The sequence below is a fragment of the Phaethon aethereus genome (assembly GCF_964289735.1).
Source record: "Phaethon aethereus genome assembly, chromosome: 4".
In the NCBI taxonomy this organism is placed as follows: Eukaryota; Metazoa; Chordata; class Aves; order Phaethontiformes; family Phaethontidae; genus Phaethon; species Phaethon aethereus.
The window spans coordinates 67,474,520-67,502,178 of NC_138578.1; the positions used below are offsets into that span (position 1 = coordinate 67,474,520).

Sequence of the window (27,659 nt, forward strand, 5' to 3'; positions counted from 1 at the left end):
GATGAAGCAGGACCCTTGGGTTGCTTGGTTCAGTTTTAAGTCTGGGAGAATAAAAAAAATCTCAAAAGGAGGGAGTAGTTCAAAACCTAGTATCTACAGCATATCTGATGTCTAGGCAGTATTTTCAGAAGGCGTAGGAGTTCAAAATCTAGGCAACTATAAAAATTCAGTTTGAAATTTTTTCTTTCCCCTTTCCTCATCCTATTCCCTGAAATCTGCCCACCAGCTTTGTCAGCCAGGTTTTCTTTCTTTTTTCTTTCATGCACGGAGTAGTCTTTCAAATGGGAGGAACCTTGAAACTACAACAAAAAGTGTGTCAAGTGAACAAAATGCGGGGGTGGTGTAGTTTCCTCTCTACTCTTTATTTAATCATAGACATCTCAAAATAAAACTCTTCTGATGTGGGGCATTTGTGTCCCTACAAAACTATTCATGTCAGATAACCTCAGGGATTCAGTTAAATGAATACTGTTTAAAATTCCTGTGTGTCTAATTTATTAAGCTCAATTAGCTGTTTTACAGAAGCAACAAAGTTTATTTTTATGAAAATTCTTTACAAAAAGAGACATGAGCTGTCAACTGTTACCAAAGTTTTGTTCATTCCAGTGGAAGCAGAACTGATCTTCAGGGCTGTGCTCTACAGGCAATCCCTGAATATGTCCTTCATCCACAAAAAAGAACATCTTTAAGAATTTCAGAAGGAAATATACACCATGGAAGATTTGCAGGAGAAGAAAATGCACACCTGGTTTGGTTTTTTTTTTCTTTGAAGCCTGTTTTGTGGCAAAAAAAAAAAGAGACTATTACTAGTTCAAAACAGATGCATTCTACCCAAATGAGGTTTGGTTTCAGTTTGTGCAAACTTTGACAGCACCTTACTGGAGTTGCCTTCGTTTTTGCTTTTTCTCTGAGACAAGGCTGGTAATTTTTGTTGCTGTTTGCAAATCCAGTGCAGGTAAGAGAGCCAAGGTACTCGCAACAGATCTGAGGTGAGAGAGGAGGAAGCCAAGAGACTGCGAAGCTGCCGCTTGCCATGTAGTGCTGGCTGCTGTGATGAACAGCTAGAGGAAGCAGTAGGTTGCCTCTTCACCTGCACTTCCAATCTTGCCATTCTCCTGAAATGCTCCACTGAAAGGAGGTAAGGGCTCCGTTCCGAATAGCCCTGCTTCTGGTTGCACTGACACTCTGCATAGATACGTAGAGGGATGAACGAGTGGGGAACGGCTGCCTGTTCTTTGTTCAAAGTTGAAGCCCCTCTGCAGCTTTGATGCAATATCGCTGTTACTAACTCTGCTCATCCTCTAGCACAAGGGAAAAAAAAAAAATTGTGTCTAGATAGGGGTGACATGACTATTTCCTGCATTGCTCCCTCAACCCATACGGGGGAGGGAGGGGAGAAACAAAAGTATCTCTTCTATGGCCTTATTAAATGCTCTTTTCTATCACAACCTGCAAATAGGCACAGAAAATGCCATTTCTTGCTGAAGTAACGCTGCATACAAAGACTGTTCAGAGGAGGGGCGCGTGGGGGAGGAGGAGGCACTCAAAGATGCACCAGGATCTGAGAAAACAGTGAGATCTTGATTCTTCTGTCTGGGGAATTCACGACTGCTAATCGCTCTCTTGCAAGGCATGGGTAGCAATTGTCACGTTAGACTGGCGCTGAGGGATGTCTGTCATGTGCTGGAGTCCGGAGGTGCAGCGTGAGGGTGAGCAGAGCAGCAAAACTGGCTGTCCCAGGGGCTGTCAAATGCTCCGGTCAATCCGATCTGACGTTTGTGTGTTAACTTTCTTGCAGTTACCTTAATCCGACTTTAGCTCTGGAGTCATTCGTAGGTTGATAGTAAGCTTTCTCAGGCGTGTTCCCAGATACTGAACTAAACTGATGTGCGTCTACTTTCCATGCTAGCCTTTTCCAAAGGGGGGGTGGGAGATAACGCCGTGTTCTGCGTGATGCCGGCTCCTGGCTTGCCTCCCTGTCCCACTCTGTGATCAACGTCCTTATAAAAAGTAGGCTGAACGCAAAGCTGTTAAAAACAGTGTGGTGAACTGAGCAGTAATTTAAAGAACTTTGACAATCTCCCTGCGGAGTGAACTTGGCAAGCTAGGTAGGAAGGCATAGCACCGTGCCTTCCCTCCTGCGAGAGCCGCGTCCTGCCGGCGGGGGACCGAGGGAGGGAAGGGGGAACGGGCTGCCATGATGGGCAGCGGCCCCGGGGCGTCAGCTGTGGGCGAAGAGGTGAAAGAGGCTGCGGGGGGACCGCGGGCCACGAGCGGGCCCTGCTCAGAGCAGCACCCCAGGCAGACCGCGGGGTGAAAGCGAGAGCCGCGCCGGTTTTTGAAATCCTCTTAACCCGGAGTTGCTTTCGAGCGCGCTGCGGTGCTGGGAGGTGTGGGGCGAGGGTCGCCCTGCGGCGTTGGGGTTCGGGCAGCGCGGAGCCGTTGGAAGGACCGTCCGGGGTGCCCTCCCGCTGGGGAGTCTTCGGGGGTGGGTGCCGTTCCCCCTCCCTCAACGAACTACAACTCCCGGCGTGCATTGCTGCTGCCTGCCCTGGTTGGGGTGGAGCAGGTGGCGCGCTGCCCTGCGGGATTTGTAGGCCGGGGGGACGACACACATACCCCGAAGAGAAACGGGGCGGGGGGGGGGGAGGGAGAGAGTGCCCGTTTTCGGCCCAGTAACCGAACCGGCCCGCTGCCTGCGGAGAAGGCTGGGGCCCGGGAGGGCGCGAGGCGGGGTGGGGGCCCCCACGAGGAGCGGGGACACGTGTCAATCACCCCGCCAGGCGGCGCGCGCGCTCCCCGCCCCGGATGCTGAGCGGGGGGGGGGAGGAGGTGTGGGGGGGGGGCGCGCGGGCACGCGCTCGACGAGGCAAGGGGGGGGGTGGGGGGGAGGGAGAGTAGCCGGGGGAGCGCGCGGCTCTTCTGGGTGGCGCGCGCGCTCGTATGTAAATGAGCGGGCGTGAGGTCAGAGGCAGATGGAAAAGGGAACAGACAGAATGGCCGCCGCGGCTCCCGCTCCTCCTGCTGCCGCCTCCCAGTGCCGGAGCCCCCGCTGCACGGCGGAGCGCAGGGGAGTCCGCCGAGAACTCGACTCCTGGCGGCACCGGCTCATGCACTGTGTGGGTAAGAGAGGGGACGGCGGCGGGGGTATCCTGGCCGCAGTGGGGGGACCGAGGGGCTGGGGAGAGGGCAGCGGGGTCCCTGAGGACAGAGGGGTCTCCGTGGGGGAAGCAGGCGAGGCGCCCTGAGCCCGGGGCTCCCGAGTGGGCGGGGGAGACGGGGGGGACCGGGGATGGAGTAGCTGCTCTAGCGGCTCTCTCGGAGGGCGGAAGCGGAGCCGGGGTCTGTGGGGGAGAGCGAAGGTCCTAAGCCGCCTCCAGGCAGCGCAGGGTGGGTGTTACGCCTTCGCTTGGGGCTGCTCGGTACCACCCTTCGCCGCCGACCGAGACCCTTTCTCGGCTCGGGTCCTTTTGTCTCTGCTTCTCCTCGTTCGCGCGGCGAGTGCCGGTGGCTGCCCCCCTCCTCTCCTCCTCCATCGCCAGAGCCTGGGGGGCGGAGGGGGGGAGGGAGCCCGCCTGTGTGTGTGGTGTGTGTGCGCCTTTAAGAGGGAGCCGCTCGTGCACTGACGGTTGGGATTTGAAGTTTTCCCTGCCCCCTGGAAGTTGTCATGGCGACGGCAGTTCTCTCTTCGCACTCACACCCCCCCCCCCCCCCCCCCGCCGCCCCGGGGCTGCCCCGGTGGCTCTCGTGCTGTGAGGGTGTCGTCGTGTCCCCGGCCCCCCTCCCGGTCACGTGACACCCCCCCGCCCCCTGCAGCCTGTCTGCGCGGGGGCGCGCGGTCTCTTGCGGCCGCCTCGGCGGCGTTCCCGCGCGGGGGGAGCCCTGCCGGGGCACCGGCGGGGGGCACGGGTTCGCCGGGCTAACAGGGGCCTGCTGGTCTAACGCCGGCCCACCGGGCTAACGGCTCGCCGCTCTGCCCTGGCTGGCCAGCCCCGTTCCCGCGGGCGGGCAGCGTTTGTTACGTGTGCGCCGCCGCGCTGCCACCTCGAGGCGGGGGCCACTTCGGTTTGGGGTGGGTTTTTTTTTTGGTTTTTTTTTTTTTGGTTCGGCGGGGTGGTGGTGAGAGCTTTGATGCCAGGAACTGCTTGTTTGTATCGCTTCAACAGCCGCTTCCCTTCTTAGGGAAATAGATAGAATGCTCCAGTAGCGAGCTAGTGTCGGTAACTGGTCCTCCTTGACGGCTGAGCGGTGGAAACGCATCCAGCTGTAACTGGGAGGGTGAGCAGCACTTCATTCCGTGCTTCTGCCTGTGCTTTGAGACGAGATCGAAGTAAGGAGTAAACATCTAACAAGTAGATACGCTAATAATTACAGGTGATTAGCTTTGTCTGGGTGTGTGGGTTTGGGTTTTTTCCCATATTTTCAGTAGCCTGTTAAGCTTCTTCATGCACATGTGCTCCTCGGTCTTGCTGTGTTGCCCCAATAACCCTTTTAAACACCTAACACCTGTGTGTATATTAAGACACCTGGGTATGCTTGCACTATCTTTTTAATCCTTCAAGTTATAGTATTGTTTAGGAAAACAATGTTTTTATATTTCCATACACGAATACATTTATATAATGCTTTGTGTGCAAGGAATGCAGTTTAATTAGAATATGTAGGGAGAGCTAGTTCATTGGCATAGATGCTGTGATAAACTTAAATCTGGTGGACCGATGTCTTTCAAAATACACAAGTGGCTGCTCCTCTGGTTACCTGTAATGTCATTTCAGTTTTAAATTTAAACTGAAATCCTAAAAGTCTGCTTGACAATTACTGACTGACGGGACTTACAGGTGGTAATGGTATGCTGTCACATGGATTCCAGGAACACAATTAGGCAGCATGATCAACACAGACAAGGAGTACAAAGAAATGCTCTAATGAATGCTCTATAAGACAAAATATCACCATATGTTGGGTCCTCTGCTGGGCAGGTCTGTTGTGTTCAGGGAACTTCTTCAAAGTTGTTTTTTGGGTTGTTTATTCACTGAGAATTGCAAAGTGTAAAACCATAATATAATTACTTATTTACTTTACGCTGATTGCACTGAGGTGTCACTTCATGCTCAATTTTCTTCTCCTTAAGATGAAAGTTAATTAGGATATGATTTCTTTGTACATTCATGGTGCAAAATTCAGTTAATAGAAAGGAACCCCAAAACGATTAGTAGCTACTAAGGAGGAAGGACATTGGTTGTGGTTTAATAGTTAGTCAAGAGCTATTTCAGTTGAGAGCTGTTACTTGGCGTGCCTGTTGAGCAGCCCTTATCTGAGAGAAAGTGTAAACAAAAGTGGCAAGAAAAGTGAGTAGTAAGGATAATGGTGGTAGAGTTCACTTAACAGGTTTGGGTTGGTGGGGTTTTTTTTCTTTACTCCTTTTAAATTCTGTAGCATTAACTTCTGTAAAATAACTTACATTAGCTCAGATTAACTTCCAAAGTAAAAATGGTTGTTCTCTCTCAGCAAAGTATTCCTAAGGATTTGAAGAGTCTTAACAAAGTTAGCATTAACTGGAAGGTCTGAACAATTGTCCGGTTGATGGCTGAAATGGCAGCATGGGGGCGGGGGTGTGAATATGATAGATTTGGCGTAACTTATTTTTTCTTTCTCCACCCTTCTCAAGAATCATACATTTGCAGCAAAGTGAGGAAAACTATGTGGTAAAGTAGTAGCCCCTACATTCTTGAACTAGCTTACTGGCAATCCTAAAACAAACAAAAAAAACCCACCGCCACAAAAAACCTCAGGTTGTTCTACCCTTAGTGTTTTTTTAATTAAAAAATATTGAAAGGTGACATGGTTCTGTGGGCTATCATTTGTCAAGCATTATGTTCAGAGGGCGAAGCAAGAAAGTACACACTCCTTGAACATGTTGTATTGTTTCTGCTAAACCCTTCAGATTAATAACTTTATTTTGATGTCTTGTATCACTTACTGTATTGATGCTAGATTTGATATTTGCATTTCTGTAGTATAATCACTTCAGCGCTTTGAAATCCTTTATCTGTAAAGGATTCCTCATCCACTTACTTTATGGAAACTGTGAAATGAGACAGTGATAATACTTCCAAGACGGTGATTGCCCAGCTTGAGGCTCATAGTCAGCAGATTGTTAATAGCCGCAACAGTGAGACCGAAGTAATACTCAGTTGCCTGCAATGTACTGTTTGCTTGTGGGTCAGTGATGGTTAGGGACCTCTGCTCGAAGGGCTTGATTGCTGAATTGTCAAAACCTCGTTGCAGACTTGAATATTTGCATGGGCTTTAGAATTAAAAGCTTGGGTTTTGCCAGCCTGTTATGTTAATTTGTGACCTGTGGAATATGATTTAAAATCTCAGGTCAAAATATTCAAGCATTTAAAGAATTTGAGAAGGAAAACAGTGATAAAATTTCACTGACGCTACTGAGAATACTCTTATTTGGTATCTAAACATATTTGAAGGTACTAAAGACTTCACATTGTAGATTAATGGAGTATAGTCACAGAAATTCTAAATAGGTGTTCTGTACAAAATGGCTGTTCAGATGGTAATCTTTGTGTGCGTTATGTTGAGCACAAACATTCCTAAGATGCCTAGACTTATGCTTGTGGATGTACCTAACTCTTGCATGACTCGATCAGAGTTCAAAACTAGACACTTTTGAAGGCACCTGAAGATCTTGATTCTATCAGTGTTCTTACAGCATGCATAATACGTGCTAACAAGTACTGTTTACAGCAGCACTTTTGGGTATGTTTTGTCCTAGGTACAGTCTTTGTGACAAACTAAGAAACAAAATACCTTCATTCTAAATTCTGTGTTTATGGAAAAGTGCTATAAAGTTCAGAGTTGAAGTACCTAACTTATCCAGCAACTGAGTTGTGTGGTGGTTTAAATTGCAAGATATTTTATAGAGGTGAATATCAGAACAGTTAAATTGCTCTTTGGTGCTCTTTTGTTAAAACTTTGTAATGTGAATTGGTTAAATGCATTCTACTGGATTGAGAGGCTTTGGTAGTATGACGCTGTAAAAGTCTAGATTTGTACTGTGGTCAGCCTGAAGAAACAGGATTTATGCAGTTTTTCCAAGCAGTCATTGATCACTCTGATTTAATATGAACCTTAGAAGTAGAGAGTTGGCAAATACATTGAGTCCCCATAACTTTCACGAATAGGTACAGAGGAGAGACCTAGTAATTGCTGGGGTGCAAAAAAAAAAGCATTAGCATGAGGTGGTGCTTTTTACTATGTTATCATGGTATCCTGTAGGTAGAGTTTGGAGGAGTAACTTGAGGCTTTTTAATAGAAAGTGCCAGGTAAACCCAGTCATGGAAGTTGAAATCTTGCTAGAGCCTTGCATTGTATTGTGAAAATAGAAAAGACTCTGAATAATCTTTTGTTTTGAAAATGAAAGTTTAAAATATTATCTCAAGTAATCTAAAAAAAAAAAAAGCATTGCTATTTTGGGGGGAGGGAAAGGGTAGAAGTTTTACTGTTCCCCTGCTGCAGCTCAAGGGCAACCATTTGACAGGGAATAGCCTTGGTATTGCCTTCCTATGAAAACTGAAATTTGATCAAAGTGAAAATCCATTTTTGTACACTTGTGAAATCTAACATACAAATACTCCTTTACTCTTGTAAAGTTTTTTCCCGAGTTTTTTTCCCCTCTAAACAAGGATACATTGGTGCATCTAATTCTGTTTTGATGCATCTAGACTTTCAATTTTTTTAGAAAGTATTTGAACTTCTGTTCCAGCTTACTATTTTTGAACAAGCTGTCTCTCAAGTACACTTTCCAGGAAGAGGAATTCCCACCACCACCCCCAACAAAAGATTCGTATCTACTGCATTTGGTATTATCCCCATGCTTGCAACACTCCTACATTAACTGCTTTGTGTCTTTATTCCCACAATATGCAGAAGTGTTCTAATTTTCACTGTGGCTGTAAGTACGTTGCAGCAGGTTAGTGTCACCGTTTTTTGTAATACTGCTGCGGTTGTAGGTGATTTTTCTATAGGTGCCACAGTAGTAGTGTCAGAACTAGTTATTTTACTATACATCTATAATGTTCTTGTCTATCTGCTACTGATTATTTTGATAGCTCGATGCTCTATTACCTGTCAAGCCACTAACAGACTGTATGCAGGAATGATTTCAAAATGATACCTGCTTTGAACTCTTCTGCTTCCTTGGCACTCCAGCTTCTTTAAACAGTAAACAAGCTTGCTATGGCCATAGTGCCATCATCCAAGATGATGGGCAGTAACGCTGGTGTAAGATGTTCCTGTGGATCTGTCATGCTTTGAGCTGTGATATGAGACTCTTGGTGTGGTTGCAGTGTAAAACAGATCAGGGAAGTAATTTCAGTGTTACTGCAAACATTGGAAGAAGAACAGGAATTAAATGGAGATCAAAATCACAGCACAGGTTCACAGGCAGTTTTTGATGCAATGGAGGAAGGCAGTATCATATAAGGGAATAGCTCAAACTAGTATTAGAGGCAGGTGTTCCAGGCAGCATTAGCATTGAACACTTATGAAGCCACAATCTAAGAATACAGTCAAGTGCCATCTTGCATCATCAAGCCTCACAGAACTGGTACCAGAAGGGAGAAACCGCAATCCTGACTGTGTGCTCCTGCTGCTTGTATGCTTGCACTGGTACTCATCGAACCCCTGTCTGATCTGCTTTCAGTCAGTAGCTGGTCAGCTCTCTGTTGAGAGGAGTTAAGGGCTTGCAAAAAAAAAAATTAAATCTGATGGATGCTGGTGCTAGCACAAGGATGGGGGTGGGACTGTGCAATAGAAGCAGGGTGGGTAATAGCAGAAATAAGTCATTGGGTTGGTTTAGCTGCCTATGGCACTGTCAGCTGCCAGGAATGGAACACAGCCCAAAACATACTGTCCTGATTTCCCCTGAACTAAGCAGGTTAAGAAAAGAGGCGGGGGGGGGGGAAATATGGTCAGTGTGTGTGTGTATATATATGTCATTGGAAGGTGCTGTGGTGTATGTATCGCATTAACTGTCTTTAGACTGAAATAAGAGAAAACACATGGGGTTTGTTTTGCTTGTGTTGGACTATCTTTGTTTCAAATATGTAGTGTTAAATGAGCTTCTTTCCATGTCCTCTCACAATCCGTTTCAAGTCATCAGCTTTTCTCTCGGAAAGAAGTAATTGCCTACCACTGTCATTATGTGTTTTTGAAGTCAATCTTGTGTTTGACTCTTCAGAGAAATTTTTACTTGGGAAAATGGTAGAAGAAAAGTTAGAGTAATGACACCCAGGAGCTTAGTTTAAAAGGTGGGGGGGGGGGGGGGAAGTTCTGCATATTTAGCAGTAGATGTGGTACTAGTTTGCTGATCTCTTGTTAACATGCAATTATGAGGATGTATGGAGCATAATTTTATGAAAGACCTGCTACACAGACTAGTCCATGGACCACGCAGGATGCAAGCAATGCTTTGTATGAATTTTTTGCACTTGGAACAGAAACATGTTGCAGAGCATGCAAGTAGGTATACGTAACTTCAGTAGTATTGATTGATCGATGTGATTATGTTTTTGGTGCTCCTTATGTCTAGATACTGGTATATGGAAGAAGTTTGGTTTTTAAGTGTTCCAGGAACTAACATAATCTTTGTCAATGTTTTTAGGCAAAGCTTGAACTTTCTTACTGTATGTTCTTATATGGTATCTGCTTACTTTTTATATGGCTGATAGTGAGCTGAGAAATTTAAACTCTGATAGTCTTTCTACATTGTAGGCCCTAAGAGTTTCTTAAACTGGAACTTGTGTAAACCAAAACTATGGAGTACAGATATTGTCACAGCAATTCAGTCTTGGTTCTTCCCTTGTATTGGTATTCACTAACTGTGTACTAATGGTTGACGTTGGTAAAGTTCGGGGGTTTTTTATTGATGCATAACACAATTTTATATTTTTTTCCTTTCTGGACTCACTGTACCTAGCTTCATGATTTATGTTGACTGGTATGAGCATTCATTTATTAAACAGTTCAACAAACTAGACTGTAAAACTAATCTAGAAAACAGGAGGGGAAATGTGGCAGGAGGAAGAATAGGAAAGAAAAGGTGAGATCTAATTTAACTTGGGTCGGTTTCCTGATCAGGTTTAGTATATACCTGCTTCTTCTCCTGAGTCAAGTATAAGTAGCTTTACTGGACAGCACAAGGCTTCTGATTTTTACTAACTGCCTATTTTAGCAACAGTTTTTTGGGGGGTTCGAAGTGAGCTGGAAACTCACTGGCGGAACAGCATCTTAATCAAAGATTGTTGACAAGAGCAAGAATACAGTACTGTGAACGATAACATCTTTCCACTTGTTCTTCCTTTGTAGTGGAACTTGTCTGATGTAGTAGTGAACTACCGCTCTGTTTTAAGTTAGTTGGGGGGGACGGGACACGGATGACGACGGACGGACACAGGGGCTACTGTGATTATTGTTGCTCTGGGTTGGTTTTCTGTTAGTTGAGTCTCCTGAACTGTCTTGCTATGGTAATAAGTACTAGTAGTTGTGTAAGGGAAACAATAAGAGGAATCTGTTGTGCTGATCAATTTACCAGATCAGTGTAAGCTGTTGAGGAGCTGTATTCCAGCTGCTGGCAAGTAGCCAAAGCTAGTACTGCCTACAGCTAAAACGGGAAAAATTAGTACCTCTTCCCCTTATCTGCCCTTGCTTTTTTTTATTTTTCAGCTGTACTATATGGGTGTTTTGAATAGATAGTTACAATGGATCCTTTCTTCTTGAGTATGACTCAAGTATTAGGGCTTCAAACAAGGTTGTTATTCTAACCTTTAGAGTTCAGTGTGTTTTATGTAAAGTGTAGAGGTCAGCCAGAACTTTATAGACTTCACTAACTTAAAATTCTTTGTCCCAGTTAGGACCACTTTTATGTCTTTTATGTAATTCTTGAACCTTGCTCTTTTCCATGTGCGTAGACAGAACTTTTTGATAAGGTAGGTTGGAACACTGATAGAGGTTGGAACAGAACTGAATTTGAGACTCGCATGTCTAGTATAAACTTATGAAAAATAAGATGGCATTATAAATTTAACTACCATCCATAAAGCAAACAAAGAACTTCAAGGGTGTAAAGTAATTATGCGATATCCACCACCACTCTCCCACCCCCCCACCCCCCGATAATCTACCACTTTATCCTTCCATCCACAAAAGGCATAGAGAAGCCAGGAAGAAGGAAGGAGAGAGTAGGGGAGGGAAGATGGATGGTAGTGGCACATCTGTTTGAGCCTGTAAGTGCATAGAAGATGTGTTACAAAAAATGGGGGACTCTGAATCGGCAGAAATGCATTGAGGTGCATTGAGAGGTAGAGGCTGAATTCCTTTTTATGGGGTGTGGTCTGCAGCATGTGACTCTGCAGATCAAAGACCCATGTGTCAGGTTGTCAGTTCTTTTTGTTTCCACTTCTGGCACAGACCAGGTTCCTGTGTAGTATCTTGAGAAGCTGGATTAACTCCTTCTTAGCTAAACATTTTATTCTTTGCAAAATTCTTCTGGCATCTCAGCTGCTGCTTTTAATTGTGTTTGGTTCTCAACATCCATCCAGGCTTGCATCTCCGTAGCAGCATGTGTTGTATTATAGGAGTGAGGGTCGGGTAAATGTCACTGGATGTGAATTTTTTTAAGTCTGTTGGTAAATGAAAGCTCACTGAATTTGTGACCTCTTTAACTACTATTCCTAAGCCTTTGGTTTCTGTATAACTTGGTAGGGTCCTGCTTTCCAATTTTGAGATATGTTAGCTTTTGTGGCACCTGGGGATTGATTACTCATGTTTAATGAGCTGTCCATTGGAAGTAGCTGTTTTGCAATCTGTTTTATTCTAAAATGCTACTGACTGCTTTTAAAAATGCTTAATTTTCAGGTTATACATATTTATCTTCTTTATTCCATAGTTTGCAGCTTCTTCAAATCATATTCATTAAAATCTAGTTAAAATCTTGTATATGAGTAATAGTTCTCACTGTCATAATTCCACTGCTTTATAAAGTTTTAGTGCATTCCTAGTCTGCTGAGCCACTAATAGGTCAGACGGCAGTGTAATTAATCTAGGGTTGAATATACTGCTGCTTTTCATAACTACTGTCAAAAAGCTTTGCACATTGTATTTTTTATTTTCCATTCTAAAAGCAGTACACAATTGTATACTGCCAGGTTAAAATACTACTGGTGCAAATCTGCTGGACATCCTTTGATTAATAATGATCATTGCTGTCATATATGATGTAGATTATAGAAGACTGCTTTAAAGGACTCCAGCTTGTGATTGCAGCTGTCAGTTTGGCTCACAGAACAGAAAGTGTGCCACAGCAAGTTAAATATGAAGATTTGACTTCACCGAAGTGTAGCTACTCCTAATCTGAGTATGGTGGAGGAGTATCAAATGGGTACTGCTTTGACCTGTAGTTCAGCTGCAGGTCATTCTGGTGTTAGCCATCTGATGAGGGGGGAGAAAAATAGGATCTATTTAGGATCTGCTGCTGCCTTAGACTGCTCTGCATAAGGGCTGTAGTGCTAACTGTGCCAAACTGTGTCAAAAGTTTGCTCTGCTACCAGCTGAATAATGCAGTGACTGTGGATTTACCTGTGATTCTGGTTCATACTCCTTCATTACTCTTCCTGGACCACGCTGTTTCTCTATCCTTCAACTTTCATAAGCAGTCATTTCCTATCTTTGACTTCCCCTTAAAACCACCCATTTGTCTTTGGTTCCAAACCTTTCTTTTTATTTATTGTCAGTGACATTAAAGGAAATGGTTTGCTCTCAGATTTTGATTTTTATGTGTTTCTATACGGAGTGTCTTCACAACTCACTTGCATTACAACACAAACATGCTCATCAAGGCAAATTATACTTTACCTCTTTCAGTCCAGGAGACTTGTGTGATGTCTTCCTTTAAGTGTCTAATCCCATCTATTTCTTTCTATATGTACTGCTGCTAGATATCCCATCTCATGGTGCTTGAGGAAAAGAGGTGTATGTGTTTTCCTACCACCTTATTCAGGAAATGTCAGTCTCTGGCAATCTTGCCAGGTCAAGAAGTCTGTTACCTTGTTATCACACTTTCATATACTAATCAGTAGCCAGTTGGAAGGATTTAATTGTTCTCTTTTTGGAAATTGATTCCAAACTCATTCTGGCTAGAAGTGTCCTAACCTCTAGCCTTAACTTATCCACAGTTTTAATGTATCGTGGCAACACTGTCATTTAGAAGGGGAAAACATAAGGAAAACCTCTATTTTTCACCTTTCCATATTTATTCCTATTCACACATTATAGCTTATTTAACATAGTAAAAACTGAGTGTTGATGGATAACAAGCACTAATGACTCAAGAGTCGCTGTAGTGGATTTGAATTTTAAACAAGTAGTTCTCAGACAAATGAAAAAAATGTAGCTACAAATGTACAAGCTAGTGCAAAGTGTTAATAGCGGATATTGTCTGAAGTTTACTGTCTGCCCTGTGATACAATCCCAGTTGCGGTGTAGAGGCTATAATAAGCTCTCTATTCTTGTGATCTGTTTGACTATTTTCCTTTCCTCCTGTTCCAGTTAGCATGACTCTGTAGAACCCATTCAAAAGAGTATTTCAAACAAAGTGTAGTCCGGACCATGTTGGCTGGAGGTCATAATAATCTGTCTCTGCATTACCACATAAGAACAGCTCTACTAGATCAGAGTAAGTCTGTCTAGTCTAGGTTCTATGGTCTACAGCCAGTGGTGGACTGCTAGGGAAAAAATAATTAATATACAATGATATTTCTGAAATATCTTCCAGCTTTCAGTGACACTTGTCTTGATCCTTGGGAGAAAAACAGTTCTCTGGGTTTTTATAATGGATTTACTAGATTATTCTACCATAAGTTACTGTTGATTCTTTGGGGGGGGTGTGATTTTTTTGAAGCAACATAAAACTTCAGTGGATCTCTGATGTCCCCTGCTTATATTGTGTTATGTGACTCTTCTGTTGGTCCTGAAACAAGAAGTGGAAGCACCACATGAAACCATTACTTAAAAAAGGCAAAGGATGGCAAAGGTGTTTCCTGTTCATGCGGCTTTTTTCCAATTTTCTTCTTTCCTGAAGACCTGACTTATCTTCCCTTGGCCATCTCTTCCATCCCCCAAACTGAAGAGTTCTTACATTTTACTTGTAGAGCAGCTGTTTATGAAATTTGATCATTCTTCCTTCCTTTCTTGTATTTTCTTAGTTCTGCTCTCTTCTTGAGACGGGGAAACTAGAACTACATGTATACAAGATCACATCATTGTGAATTTATGTGGTGGCAAACCTGCTCATCCTTTTGCAGAACTATATATCTGAACCCCAAGATAAAATTTGAGTGATAAGTCAGTTCAGAGTCCATTACTGTCTCTCTAATATGAAAATTTTTCTCCACTATTTAGCATAATACTTACTTGCTTTTGGTAATTTTTTTTTATTTTTACCACCTTGATAACTCAATATTTTGAAGTTCCTCTGATGTTCTCTTGATTTTTCTTTGCTGCTAATACTAGACTGTACTGGGCAGTGGATTGTCACTGTACTAGATAACCTCTTTGGTTGTAAGAGCAAAGGCAATCCTGGGACGCTCTTGTTTGTGACCTTCTGCTGTGAAAACTAAGCATTTACTTCTGTCTTTTAAACAGTTACTTATCTATGCAAGACTTGTGTGGGAAGTTTTTAAAGCTTTTGGAGATGGATGTCAATAGATGTCATTTTGAAATCTTGATTTACTCTGTCCCATGTCTACATGCCTACTGACATCTTCAAATAACTCAGTCATGTTTGAAGTCTGACTTCCCTTCACAGAAGTTGTATTGGGTCTTCAGTAATACATTATAATTCATTATGCATTTGGATTTTATTTGCCCAGTTATGAACATTTGACTTGCTGGTTTATGAAATGGCCTCAAGTTGGCCCAGGGGAGGTTTTGTTGGATATTAGGAAAAAATTCTTCAACGAAAAGTTTGTCAAGCCCTGGAACAGGCTTACCAGGGAAGTGGTTGAGTCACCATCCCTGGAGGTGCTTAAAAGATGTGTAGATGTGGTGCTTAGGGACACGGGTTAGTGGTGGACTTGGCAGTGTTAGATTTGCAGTTGGACTTGATGGTTTGTAAGGATCTTTTCTGACCTAAATGATTCTATGTATGCCTTTGCTGGCATATATTCAAAGCAGATGTCTGTCTGATGGGAGTGTACAGGCAAGTGTAAGATAGGCATACACAGCTGCTGATGTCTTTTGTTGAATGGTGTTAAGTTCTGCCCTTTCCTCTGGTGGTGGGGTAATTAGCTTGCTGATTTCTTCATGGTAGGTACTAGTTTGAGTGTACCATCCTCAAATTCCTCTCAGTTTTTCTTGTTGATGTTACTTTTTTTTTGTTCCTGTCAACAAGAGGCTGTTATTACAAGAAGCATGTTTTATTTACTCCTTGGACAAACTGATCATAGTATGACGGGGTCAGGTAGGCCCTCTGAGGAGCAGGAGAGCCCACTCCTTCTCTGGCATCAACTGAACGTGCTTGGCAGAGGGAAGGTCCTTTAGACTGTAGCATGTAGTGGATCATCATGGCAAGAAGTAAGTTAAACGAGGAAAAAGGGGATGGAGAGCAAGAAGGGTTAGCTGCTTGGGCTGAGGAGTTGAAAATTAAAACTTTTGTAGATCAGGCTGTACAGAGCTCACAGGTAGTACTTAGCTGATTAAAAGCAAACTTGGAAGCTATATAGTACAATGGTTCTTGGGGAAATATGGTTTATAAACTCACTTTTACCATTCTACCTATTTACTTTGGAATTCTGCCAGCTGTTAAGTTGCGTGTTCCACTCTGCTGAGGTACGTGGTGTTTGAGGTCAGAGATCTGGTGACATTTAGAGAGTTTTGCCATAAGGAAGCGGTTCAGGAGGCTTTGTTTCAAAGCTCTCCTGATGGAGGTCTTGTCACACCTTTTTCTGTTGATGGCTAAATCTGAGGAATTGTTCAATTGTCCTGTGATCTGTCAGGAAACAAGATCATTTGGTTAAAGTAATTTCAACTGCAACTCTTAGTGGATTCTTTACTTGCTTCCAGGTGTATGTTCCTGCACTTTATATACTGATGTGAAATGAAATGTTACGTTTGAATCTTTGAGGCCTGCTTAGTATTCTGTGCTTATGAATCAGAATTTCAGATGTACTTGTATGCTGCTTTTGATTGTTGCAAAAATGTATTTAGCAAGGTAAAACTTACTCTTAAGGAAATTGCCTAAGAACCCTTCTCCAGGCTGGACCATCTCCTTCAGTATTACTTGTTGTTGTCATCTTACTTTTTTGTCAGTTCCATACCTGTTTTACGTGCATTGTGCAAATTCCCCTCAGGCTTGACAATTCCCGTTGGCTTGTGATGCCAGTTCATGTATCTGTCCTAACTCTTAACTGATGTATATGCCATAGGCGTTTTATACTAGTTTGCTATAGTGGTTTCTGAAAACGTGCACTCCTCTTCCATGTCATCAGGTCTTCTCAGCTGTCTAATGTGGAGCTGAGAAATGTGAGGTGGCTCTTGATTTTGGCCTCTCCCTTTTTCATTAGGTGTCTTACTGTAGTTTATTTTAATTCCTCACTGCGCTTCAAACAGCAACAACAAAACCCCCCAAACTGATACTGGCTTTCTCTGTTGGAATGCCAAATGTCACACCTTCTTGGCGAGAATTTCTTCAGCAAGACCATCAGACTGGTTAGGATATATTGGAAAGTAGTTTCATTTCCTGTCTGCACCCTTGTCTAAGACTACTGACTCCTGAACAAATGTGTTCTGTCCCAAGGAAACTGGATTCTCTAGTTGTAAGTTGTGACATCAGGAGTTCTGTTCTTGAAATGTTGGAAGTGTCCAGAGTGCTCTGAGCTTAGTGCTGGTGTGAAGAACTGCACTTCGCTGCTGACCCTAGATCAACTTTTGTGCACAGTCCTTGGAAACAATGGTAGATTACTTGAGGCCTGGATACTTCTGCGTTCCGTACCTCATTACTTCACTTGCACAGGGCAGGGTGTTTTCTTAAAACTAGGGCTTCTCGACAAAACATGAGGGTGTCACTGGAGAATTCACGTAAGAGAGAAACTGTTTAGTAAATCCTACAAATTTTGGAGGAAGCATTTGTCTGTAAATCAGTCATGTTGGAATTATTGTCATTATCTCTGGCAAGCACTCTTTATCCCACAAACCTTTAGGGAGTAAACTGAAAATTCAAGGGGTCATGGATTTCTTATTCAACTAGTCTGCTTTCTGCTCTTGACGCTGCAGGAGAAAAAGTTGTGAGAGAAACCCACTGTAGTGTGTCTTAAGGAAACTTGCTTATTTAATGTGATGATGTCAGTTATTGAAATCTGTGGTCTCACTTGCTGAATATGCCTCTTAATTGGTGACTTTTAAAAATACTTGTCCAATAGTTCAGGAGGGGATTTTACTGGCTCAAGCCCAACTTTTTGAGGCCTTTATTTCAGGTTATTACATATACTAGCATTTTGAGGGCTGGTACTTAATGTGACTTGAAGTCATTTCTGGCTCTTCCATAGTGTCTGAGGAGATCTTGGCTGCTTCTTAAAATCTTTCTTCTCAAAGGAAGAATCTTCTCAAAGGAAAAATCTTTCCTCAAAGGAATCAAATCGCTTTGAGGAAACTGATATTAACAGCACATCTTAAAGGCAGTAAGAGTGACTCCTTTTCTCGAGGCCTTTTGTAGTAATTTCCTAGGTAGGAACAATGGATTGCACACCACCTGCTCACCTTGTCTGCCTCATTCAGCCACCAGCACCACAAACCATCACAAACTCGGAAGAGCCAGAGCATCCTCTTGTACTGTTGTCTGCAAGAGCAGCTACTTGGCAGTGATTTGGATGGTGTATTTGAAGAGTTGTTAACTGTCCTTCCTTCTGTTTGGTACTGTAGTTCTCCACTTGCCCTTTAACAACCAACTGACCTGATTATATGACATACAGAACAATTATAAACTGGGTACTCGACAGCTTTATCAGTTGTACATCTCTGGTGATATTCTGGCATTTTCTCCTCCTTCATTCTCAACCTTGCAGATTAGTAATAAAGGCTGTTTTGCTCTGTGTGTGGGATATGAGTGACTTTGACCTATGAGACTGATTGAGAAGTTTGGTACCAGCTAAGTAACTGCACGTGAAGTTTTCCAGAATGTTGGAACCAAGATTTATCTGATTCCTGCAGGAGTTTCTCTCTCACTGGAAATGCAGACTGTAATCACACCTTGCTTTTAAGAAATCAGATTCCTGTATTCTTGACCTTGCAGTTTTGTTGGCTTCCCTAAGTGATTGCTGTTGTCTTCCCTCTTAACAAAACAATTTAGAAAAAGTACCCTACTTACAGATCAGTTTGAAGTACTGAAGTTTCCTGTTTTGCTTTGCTTGAGACTTGTGGGAAGCAATAGGATATGGCTGTCTTGGGTCAAAGAACCTCACTAGATTGTGAATGGAATGGTGAAATCTGGTAAAGATTCTATCTTTTTCTATTTATCTTAAAATTCATGGTCCAAAAAAAAAAAACAACCCCAAACCCAACAACAACAACCAAAAAAACCCCCCCAAAACCAACTCACAAAACGCAGAAAAACACCCCACCCCCCAAAAAAAAACCCAACAAAAAACAGTAGCTGTTTTGCTTAAAGCTTCTGATTCAAATGCAATTTTTTTTTATCTGCTTAAACTTAGGACAGAATTTGTGCTGAGTTTTTGTTGTTTAAGAGAACAAAATAGGGACATAATTTTTTCCATTTTTGCACAGTATAAAATGAAGAGGTATCTCTTCTCGTTATTTTTAATGCAGACTAATAAATTTAGAACTGAAAATCAATGTCTGTCTGGAAATAATGAATGTTTGCTCCTGCTAAGGAAGAGCCAGTGCTAGAATACAGAAGGCATAGAGTGTTTCTAAGGCAGAATAGCCTCCTGTTTAAACCCATCAGCCTTGTGTAAGAGCTCTTGTCTGCTCTCCGCATGATTAAAATATTTGGAATCTTGCCATTAGGTATTTGAAGTATCTGTTTTTCCTTTGTGGGGTTCCACCCCCTGCTCCCCAGGTCAGGTTGGACAATTGTTAGTAATGTGTGTTTTATAGAATGTAATCAGAAATTAATTACAGAATTGTTAACAAAACTTATTATCTCCCAATAAATTCTCAGAACTGGTATATGGCTTCATTTGAGCAGTATATAGGTTCTGTTCCACAGCACATGAGGGTCTGAGTCCCACACTTCACATTTTACCATTTCATGCTTTGTCTTGTGCCATTTAATCATTGGGAGGAAGTTTATAAAAAATTTGTACAGATATGTGCTATTTGCTTTAAAAAAGCAAAAAAAAACCTGACCCAAACACACCTGCTTAATCTTTGAATTGTGTCAAATGCTAAAAGCAAAAATAGACTAATTTAACTTTTTCCTGTTCTCTTCTATATGACATCTTTCATCCGATGAGAGTGTCTAATGTGAAGCTAAAATTTTTGTTTAAAGTCTCTGTTTCTGTATTTCTGCTTTTTCAATCTTCAGTGGGAAATGAGGGAATTCAGTCCGTGTGTATTTTTTGCAGTATATTATGCAAGTTCAGCAGAAGTACACTTAGAAGATGTAGATTACAGGCTGGTTGTCCATGACAAGTAAGTTGAGATGCACTGCCTACCTACTTTGAACAGTGTCATTGTTTCTTCTATGTACTGAGCATGTTTAAGAACTCATTTGAAATTACAGTTTAGCTGAATGTAGAGTTCTTCCAATCTCACTGGAGCATCTGAGACACTTACAATTTTAACCTTGAATTCATAGAATCATAGAATGGCTTGGGTTGAAAGGGACCTTAAAGATCATGTAGTTCTAATCCTGCTGCAAGGGGCAGGGACACTTTCCACTAGACCAGGTTGCTCAAAGCCCCATCCAACCTGGCCTTGAACACTTCCAGGGATGGGACATCCACAACTTCTCTGGGCAACCTGTGCCAGTGCCTCAGCACCCTCACAGTGAAGAATTTCTTCCTTCTGTCTGGTCTAAATTTACCCTCTTTCAGTTTAAAGCTGTTACCCCTTGTCCTGTCACTACATGCCCTTGCAAAATTCCGGAAAATCTTTTAGAGAAAGGGAACATGGTTAGTACTTTTTATTTCAAGTGAAGTTTTTGCGTAGGTAAGTGTCCAATTCTTGTTGACCTAGTTGACGTGTTGCCAGCTCTAAGTTTTGTCTTATTTGCCAAGCCAAATTTTGCCTGGATACAAAAATGATGGCTGTTTGAGGTTGTGGGGTTTTTTTTGTTTTTGCTGTGTGGGTTTTTTTTGGGGTTTTTTTTTTTTTTAGAAACAGCTATTCATAAAAATAAGCTGTAAGTTAAAAATGAAAATACATGGCATATGTATTATAAAATGCAGAAAAGTAAACTTATGACGAATTTAAAAGTAACTGCTAGTTTAAAGGTATGTTGCACTCATTTCTTGGTAAAACTGTGGTATGTCTAGAATGATTACATTTTTCCAACAAACTGGTTTTGATGTGTGTCTTAACTCCTTTGGAAATAAATACTCTGAAGAATGCAGTGCTGAGATTTATAGAGTTGATAGTTCACTTACAGTGTTATAATTTGGCATCTAGATATAAGATGCCTTTCATTCTGTAGCTTCAGCAGATAAGAGGTAAGTGTCAATTGATTTCCAGGAACCACTATCAGTGCAGTCTAGTTGCAGAATTTCAGTCCATTTCAAACTTTTTAAAAAAATAATAGAAACCAATGAATAGTTTCTGAATACGAGGGAGTTGAGTCTACTGGGAGATAAGAATTACTTTTCTTCTGTTCATTTCAAAATGGTTTGCAGTTTGTAGGGAATAGACAGATTGTTTGAATGATGCATAAATCTTAATTGAAAAGAAACCTCCTGAAAATTCCTGTGAAACTCCGAATCCCTTAGGAAATTCCACTTACTTGTTAAGCTTACTGTCAGGCATCAGTTTCATGGAATGCTCCTGAAAGCTTGCAACTTCATTAGCTTGCAGTAGACCCATAATGTAGTACAGAATCCTAACCTTCAGTTTCTCAAAAGCCAATCAGCCTAGGAATGTTTTGAACTAAATATTGGCTCAGTGAACTGGTGTTTTCTGATAACTGTATTTTTCTCTAACAACTTTCAGCTAGGTCTCCCTTCTTAGCAGAAAGCTTCATGCTCTTTGATTCTGATAATCCAGGAAGTGTGCCAGACCTATTTATTCATTAGTTGACTGCTAGACTTTCTCCCAGATGCTGGTTAGATGTCTGATACTACATAGTAGTAAATCAATGTTGTGACCTATTTGTTGTTACAGATTTGGTGTGGACTTCACTTTTCCATGATGATTTAGTGAATGTCTGACTAGGCCTTCATGTAGAAAAGAAGCCTTTGGCGATCCTAAACTTTTTTTAGGTAAAATAGCGAAATTTCTCAGTCTTCCTGTATATATTAAAATTATGGTTAAGAAACAAGAACATGCCTCAGGCACGTGGTCTTCTGAAAGTGACAGTTGTTTCTATGTTTTAGTCCTGGGCATTATGCTCCTCATGTTGTAAAATGGTTAAATTGATACCAAATGAGGAAGTTGCAAGCATTTTTCCAGGCTGGATGTTATCTTCTTTTACAGTGACTTATGACCTCTGAATTTCCTTCTCTAAGGATACAGACTATAAGCTGGCTGAAATTATTGCTAGCACTGTTCTGAGTAACAGTTGGTATCTAGATAACTTTTTGATGTGGTGTTTTGAAAAAAAAAAAAAAAGGCAGTAGGATAAGCTTTAGTATCTAAGAACACCGATATTCACACCAATTCCATATCTAAGTGTCCCTGTGTGACAGCTGGTATTGCATCACTGTTCAAAGACGGAAGAGTTTTTAGAGAGAACAGAAATTAAGTTCTAGTAACTGTCACATAGAAGCATTTTTCTCTCCCCCTATCCACAGAGCGGCACAGTCACTTCTGAAGTATTTTCCTTGTGCCTTTTAAATGAGAAATAACACAAATTTCTCAAAATATCTTGCTTACCACATTAGAAATTAAATCTAATTTTAATTTTGATGGTGTCTGGAAGTTACAGTAAAAAGTGCCACGTGGACTCATTCTTACTGGCATAGAAGATTACTTTGGAGTGTGGAGATGCTTCCATTTTTTGTTGAACCTTATTTTTCTTACTGTGGTTTATAAGTACCTGAAAAATAGACCTGAACTCAGAATCAATGCTAATCTAAGTCTTTACTTAACCTACAAATCTTATTGTTTTTTTTTTTTTTTTTCTCCTGTTGGCTGCCACCCTGTTCTTTAAAATTGTTGAACAATTGCGGGGAGGCAGGACATTTCCTCTTTTTGTTTTGCTGCTGAGGTATCGCCAGTGTTGGTCTCCCTAGCACTGGAATATTATTCCTTCTTTGTATTCTGCTTAATGTTATAGCTAGCTCTTTTGATGTATATATTCTTTTTGGAAACTATGTTTCATCGCTGTGGGCATCCCCTCAATCAAACACAGCCTAAAAAGTTCAAAGCAAGGATTTTTATCTTAAGTGAAAAGCAGCCAGTTAGAACTGAACTTGTTCTGTGGTCTTACTTCAATTTTTGGTCACCCTATCTCTTCTCAGTGGCAGCAGCAGTGTCCTCAACTACTTTAATTCTTGGACTCAAGGTTTGCATTAGAGGGACAAGTATCTTTTTTAGCTATGGTTTGGAGTTTGTCTTGGGAGTCTAAATAGAGGATTTCCTCCCTTTCACATTGGAATCTCTGGTATGTTCATTCCTGTTTGCTTAGGGATCTGAATCAATATGGTAAAGAAAATGAGTGTATTATGTGAAATGTTTAGAACTTTCTATTATAAGAATACTTTTTTTTTAATGCTATAAGCAAAGAGTGAATTCAAGCTAGACAAGACATTCAACAGAAGCCCCTCTCCCTATCCCACCCCTATGTGAAATCTGTCCTAAAGTGTGTCCCAAGAATTTTTTTGTGAGAAACATGGGCTGTTTTTTACCTGAGAATCTGGCCAGCATTTTATCAAATAATGAATTTTACTGAGTAGATATTCTGTAGTGACATAACAAACAGGAAAAAGATAACATTTGCATAAAGATTTATTAATTTTTGGTTCTGTTGTCATGCTCTATATCTTGAGTATTCTACCCAGCAAGCTAGTTTATTTTTTTTCTTACCGTTTGTGTAAATAATTGTTTGAGAGTTTGCTTGTTGGGTTTTTTGTTGTTTGGTTTTTTTGTTTTTTCTTTTTTAAACTTTGTGCTTCAGTGGTTCATAACCTGGTTGATCCTTATCAAATTTTTCTTATAGTAGATTGAAAAAAACCCAACCAAACAAAAAACAAACCACCACCAACAAAAAAAAACCTGTGACTTTTAGGATGATGTCAATATATAAACAAGACTAAGATTATGAATCCATCTATGGGGGCAGAGAGGGCAGCTGCTGACCTGTGGAAGGAAGAGAGAAGCAGAAGATATAGACAGAGATGTTAACATCTAATTAAAGTTACTATGTTAAACACACTGCTCTAGTCTTACAAAACATGAAAATAACTGTATTCTCTACAGAATATTCTCCTTTAAGTTGTAAGGGAGTTGCTGCTTGTGTCCTAATGGTAGGATAAAGGTAACTAGGTGTAACAAGGAAAAAGATTGATGTAACTAATGTTTTCCAAAATTTTGGATTAGTACAACAGAAAACTTAGAAAATGTTTTCGAAATCAGTTGAGAGTGTTCTGACGTATCAAAGGAATTTGGTGATGGCTGAGCAATAAACACATGTTCTTGAGGGGTTTGAGTTTCTGATACAATTTTTTTTTTCCTGTCACATGGAAGCAGGAGATGATTTCTTTATTTGGAGACCCAAAAAATGCAAGATTTACAAGCAAGTAACCATTTTTCAGGGGAACCAATGACCTTCCGCAGCGTCAAATGTGGTGGAATACAAAGTGCAAGCAGCACCTGTAAAATGGGGGCATATACTTCAGAAGGTTGTACGTTCATATGAGTAGAAACTAAAAGGTCACTGAACATGAGCTCTAAGTCCCTTTCTTACAATGCTTTTTTAAATGCAGTTTTCAGAGGGATCACTTCTTAGTTGAGTGACAGAGGGTGAAGTGCCAAGGGTTTAAAAAAAAAAAACCCACTCTTGTAAGTCATTGCTCTGGTGTGGAAGAACGAAGTCTAAGGTTCTTAACTGCCATTTTCACATACAAAGGGGAAATTTTTACTTCTAGTGGTAATGCCAGTTACATCAGTGAGTTCGCTCAGAACTGCGTGTTTGTGTGTTGTACGTTGCCATGAAGTTACTGCTACTTAAACGAAAGTGTATGGGGCAAAGCAGGCTAGCAGGTGTATGGGGCAAAGCAGGCTAGCAGTTAAGCAGGTTAACCTATTGGTTAGGGCAATAAACTGGGGTGTGTAGGATCTGTCTTCTGGTACGTACTTGTCCATAATTTCTTTTCAGGGTGATTTTTAGTTTCTGAGACTCCTCATACAATTTCTGTAATAGTCTTCATAGATTAAGAAATACCACCTCCAAGTATGGGTTGTATGACTTCAAAATAGGAACAGAATTTGTATGAAAACTAGATAACCATGTTGCTGTGGTCAAAGGAAAACTCAGAAGCAGGAATTGAACTCTTAGTTGTAATCAAGTCTAACAACAAGATAAAGTAACACTAACTTTAACACTAACTTGTTTTCTACAGAACACCAAAAAATAAGAGGTGGAAGTTTCATTTTAATGCAGTATCTGGTAGGACTGTGCCTAATCTCATTAAATGTCATCCTATTATTTGGACTTTCCTAATTACATTTTAAAGACCATTTGTTAAATTTCACAGTCCTCTAAGAATAGAAATCAGCAATTCTGAACCTACTTTCACATTAGTGTTGATTTTAAAAGCAGCATTAATGGACTAAATGCCGCACTGCTTAGAATGTGCAATTTTTTCTACTTCAACTTTTGATTCCATTATTGTGCTTAGAATATTGAATCAACTCAAAAACAAGGTGATATCAATCTTCCTTGCTGATGCATGTTACTTAACAGCATCTTTATCTTAAATAGGAAGATGGATAAAGCCTGATTTTTACTTAAGAAGCGAAATAACAAGTTATTTGGACTTGAGTAAACAACTTGAACTACTGTGATTCAGATGTGATTCTTGGTATAGTAAGCTACAAAATGGCAGGTGATGGAAGTTCTTGTGATAAGTTAATTTCTAGGCACGCAGATGTTGTGAAGGTTCTGACATAGGATTCTGCTAACTTTGTTAGATGGGTTAATGGAGTTGTGTTTTACAGAGACTCAAGATCCTTTTCTTTCCTGTGGCACCTCCAGAGGCTGTAGTGCTTTAAGCTTCAAGTCTTGTTTCATTGTAGTAAAAATACGTGTGCACGCCTCTTCCTTTGAGGCAGTGTGCAGCAGTCTCACTGTATGCCTAACTGAGGATATGCTGGAAAAGAAGGGAAAAAGCAGAACTTAATTTCCATGCACCCAGTATTTTCCAAATTCCTTAACACAACACACAGAGAGCAGCATGATCTCTTCTAATGGGAAACCTTTCAGCATTAAGATGAAAAATAGAGCAGTAAATATGAATCAGATGAGCGATATTGTTAAGGATCTCACTCTGCCATTTAAATTTTGTCTATCTATGTAAGAACACTTATCTACCATTTCTGGTATGCATCCAGAGATATGACTAAAACAGTCTTTATGGCTTAGAAAAGTATCAAACCAAAAAGTGAATTTATTTAGAAATATTTTAACTGAAAGCTTTTTATCAGTTCATCTGTGCTTATACCTTCCTGAAGTGGAAAAAGCTGCAGCAGATCAGGGGAGGGGAGAGCAAGTAGAAGTAAAGGATTTTCTAGGTGACTTGTGAAGTCATTGCTCTGATGAGAATTTGAATTATAGGGGTTTTCTTCACCTTTTTTTTTTTTAACTTGGTGGCTACCACATGTGAGCTAGTTAGTTGTAACAGGATAACTGAAGAATCCATGTGACTAGGCAAGTACCTCAGTATGCCCCTGCACGAATTGTAATTACTATAGTTTGCCTAAGTCTTGTCAGGCCTCTCCTTGAGATTTAGTAGTATTGTATTCTAGCGCTGAGTAGAAGACCAAAGATAAAAGGCATGCTTTTTTAACTAAAATGGATTCAATGCTAGTAAAATGTCTCAAATACAGTAACTTTAACAAAAAAAGCGCCTTGTAGCTATAGCCCTAGGACTGGATTACTTCTGAAATAGCAACATGTAAATGGAAAGAAAAAAAAAAAGACTACTCGTGAAGGACTGAAGAGTGCAGGGTGAATGGAAATATATGCTTTTATGAAATGGGCTTCCTTTTGAAAAGAAGATAGAAACACTGGAGTTAATATGGCCATAAACAAGACTAGGGGAATCAAGACATTAGTATGATGTAGGGTGTACCAAACCTATCAAAAAACACTTTAATACAACCTGTACATATACTACTGTTCTCTTTTCCAATTACATCTCCTATCTTGAGACCCACCAGGTGGTGCACTTGAAAGCAGGACTCAAATGTCAGCCTCCATTTATTACATGATAGTTATTATTTTTGGCTGTTCTCCTAACCCATAGCCCGAGCCATTCAAACAAATTTGTTGAAAACATACTTGCAGTCTCAGTTGTGATCACCTAGAGGATACAGAGGGGAAAGGAGGAGAGGGATGCTTTGAGGAGGTATTGAATTGGGATCAACTGTGAGGCTAAAATAACTATTTCCTCTCAGAAACATTATGGAGATATAGCTTTTGGAAAAACAGAATCACAGAATCATTAAGGTTGGAAGGGACCTTCAAGATCACTGAGTCCAACTGTTAACCCAACACCAACCATGCCCCCTGAACCATGTCCCAAAGCGCCGCATCCAAATGTTTTTTGAATACTTCCAGAGATGGCGTCTCCACCACCTCCCTGGGCAGCCTGTTCCAATGCTTGACCACTCGGTGAAGAAATTCTTCCTAATACCCAATCTAAACCTACCCTGGTGCAACTTGAGGCCATTTCCTCTCGTGCTGTCACTAGTTACTTGGGAGAAGAGACCAACACCCATGTCACCACAACCCCCTTTCAAGTAGTTTTAGAGAGCGATAAGGTCTCCCCTCAGCCTCCTCTTCTCCAGACTGAACAACCCCAGTTCCCTCAGCTGCTCATTGTAAGACTTGTGCTCCAGACCCCTCACCAGCTTCGTTGCCCTTCTCTGGACACGTTCCAGCACCTTCTTGTAGTGAGGGGCCCAAAACTGAACACAGGATTCGAGGTGCGGCCTCACCAGTGCCGAGTACAGGGGCACAATCACTTTCCTACTCCTGCTGGCTACACTATTGCTGATACAGGCCAGGATGCTGCTGGCCTTCTTGGCCACCCAGACACACTGCTGGCTCATACTCAGCCGGCTGTTGACCAGCACCCCCAGGTCCTTTTCTGTTGGGCAACACTCCAGCCACTGCTCCCCAAGCCTGTAGCGTTGCATGGCGTTGTTGTGACCCAAGGGCAGGACCTGGCACTTGGCCTTATTAAAACTCATAC

At 41.5% G+C, this 27,659-nt stretch overlaps 1 protein-coding gene across 3 annotated transcripts in view; it reads left to right on the forward strand.

The window, feature by feature from the left end:
* Positions 1-2,975: 2,975 nt before the first annotated feature.
* Positions 2,976-27,659, forward strand: part of LCORL (ligand dependent nuclear receptor corepressor like) — a gene marked incomplete at both ends in the record, with an annotated part of 86,106 nt that continues 61,422 nt past the window's right edge. For all 3 annotated transcript variants that reach the window (XM_081998715.1, XM_081998714.1, XM_081998716.1), the window contains one exon: positions 2,976-3,123. In XM_081998715.1, coding sequence (XP_081854841.1) covers positions 2,976-3,123 — 148 coding nt within the window. The remainder of the gene's footprint in view (positions 3,124-27,659) is intronic.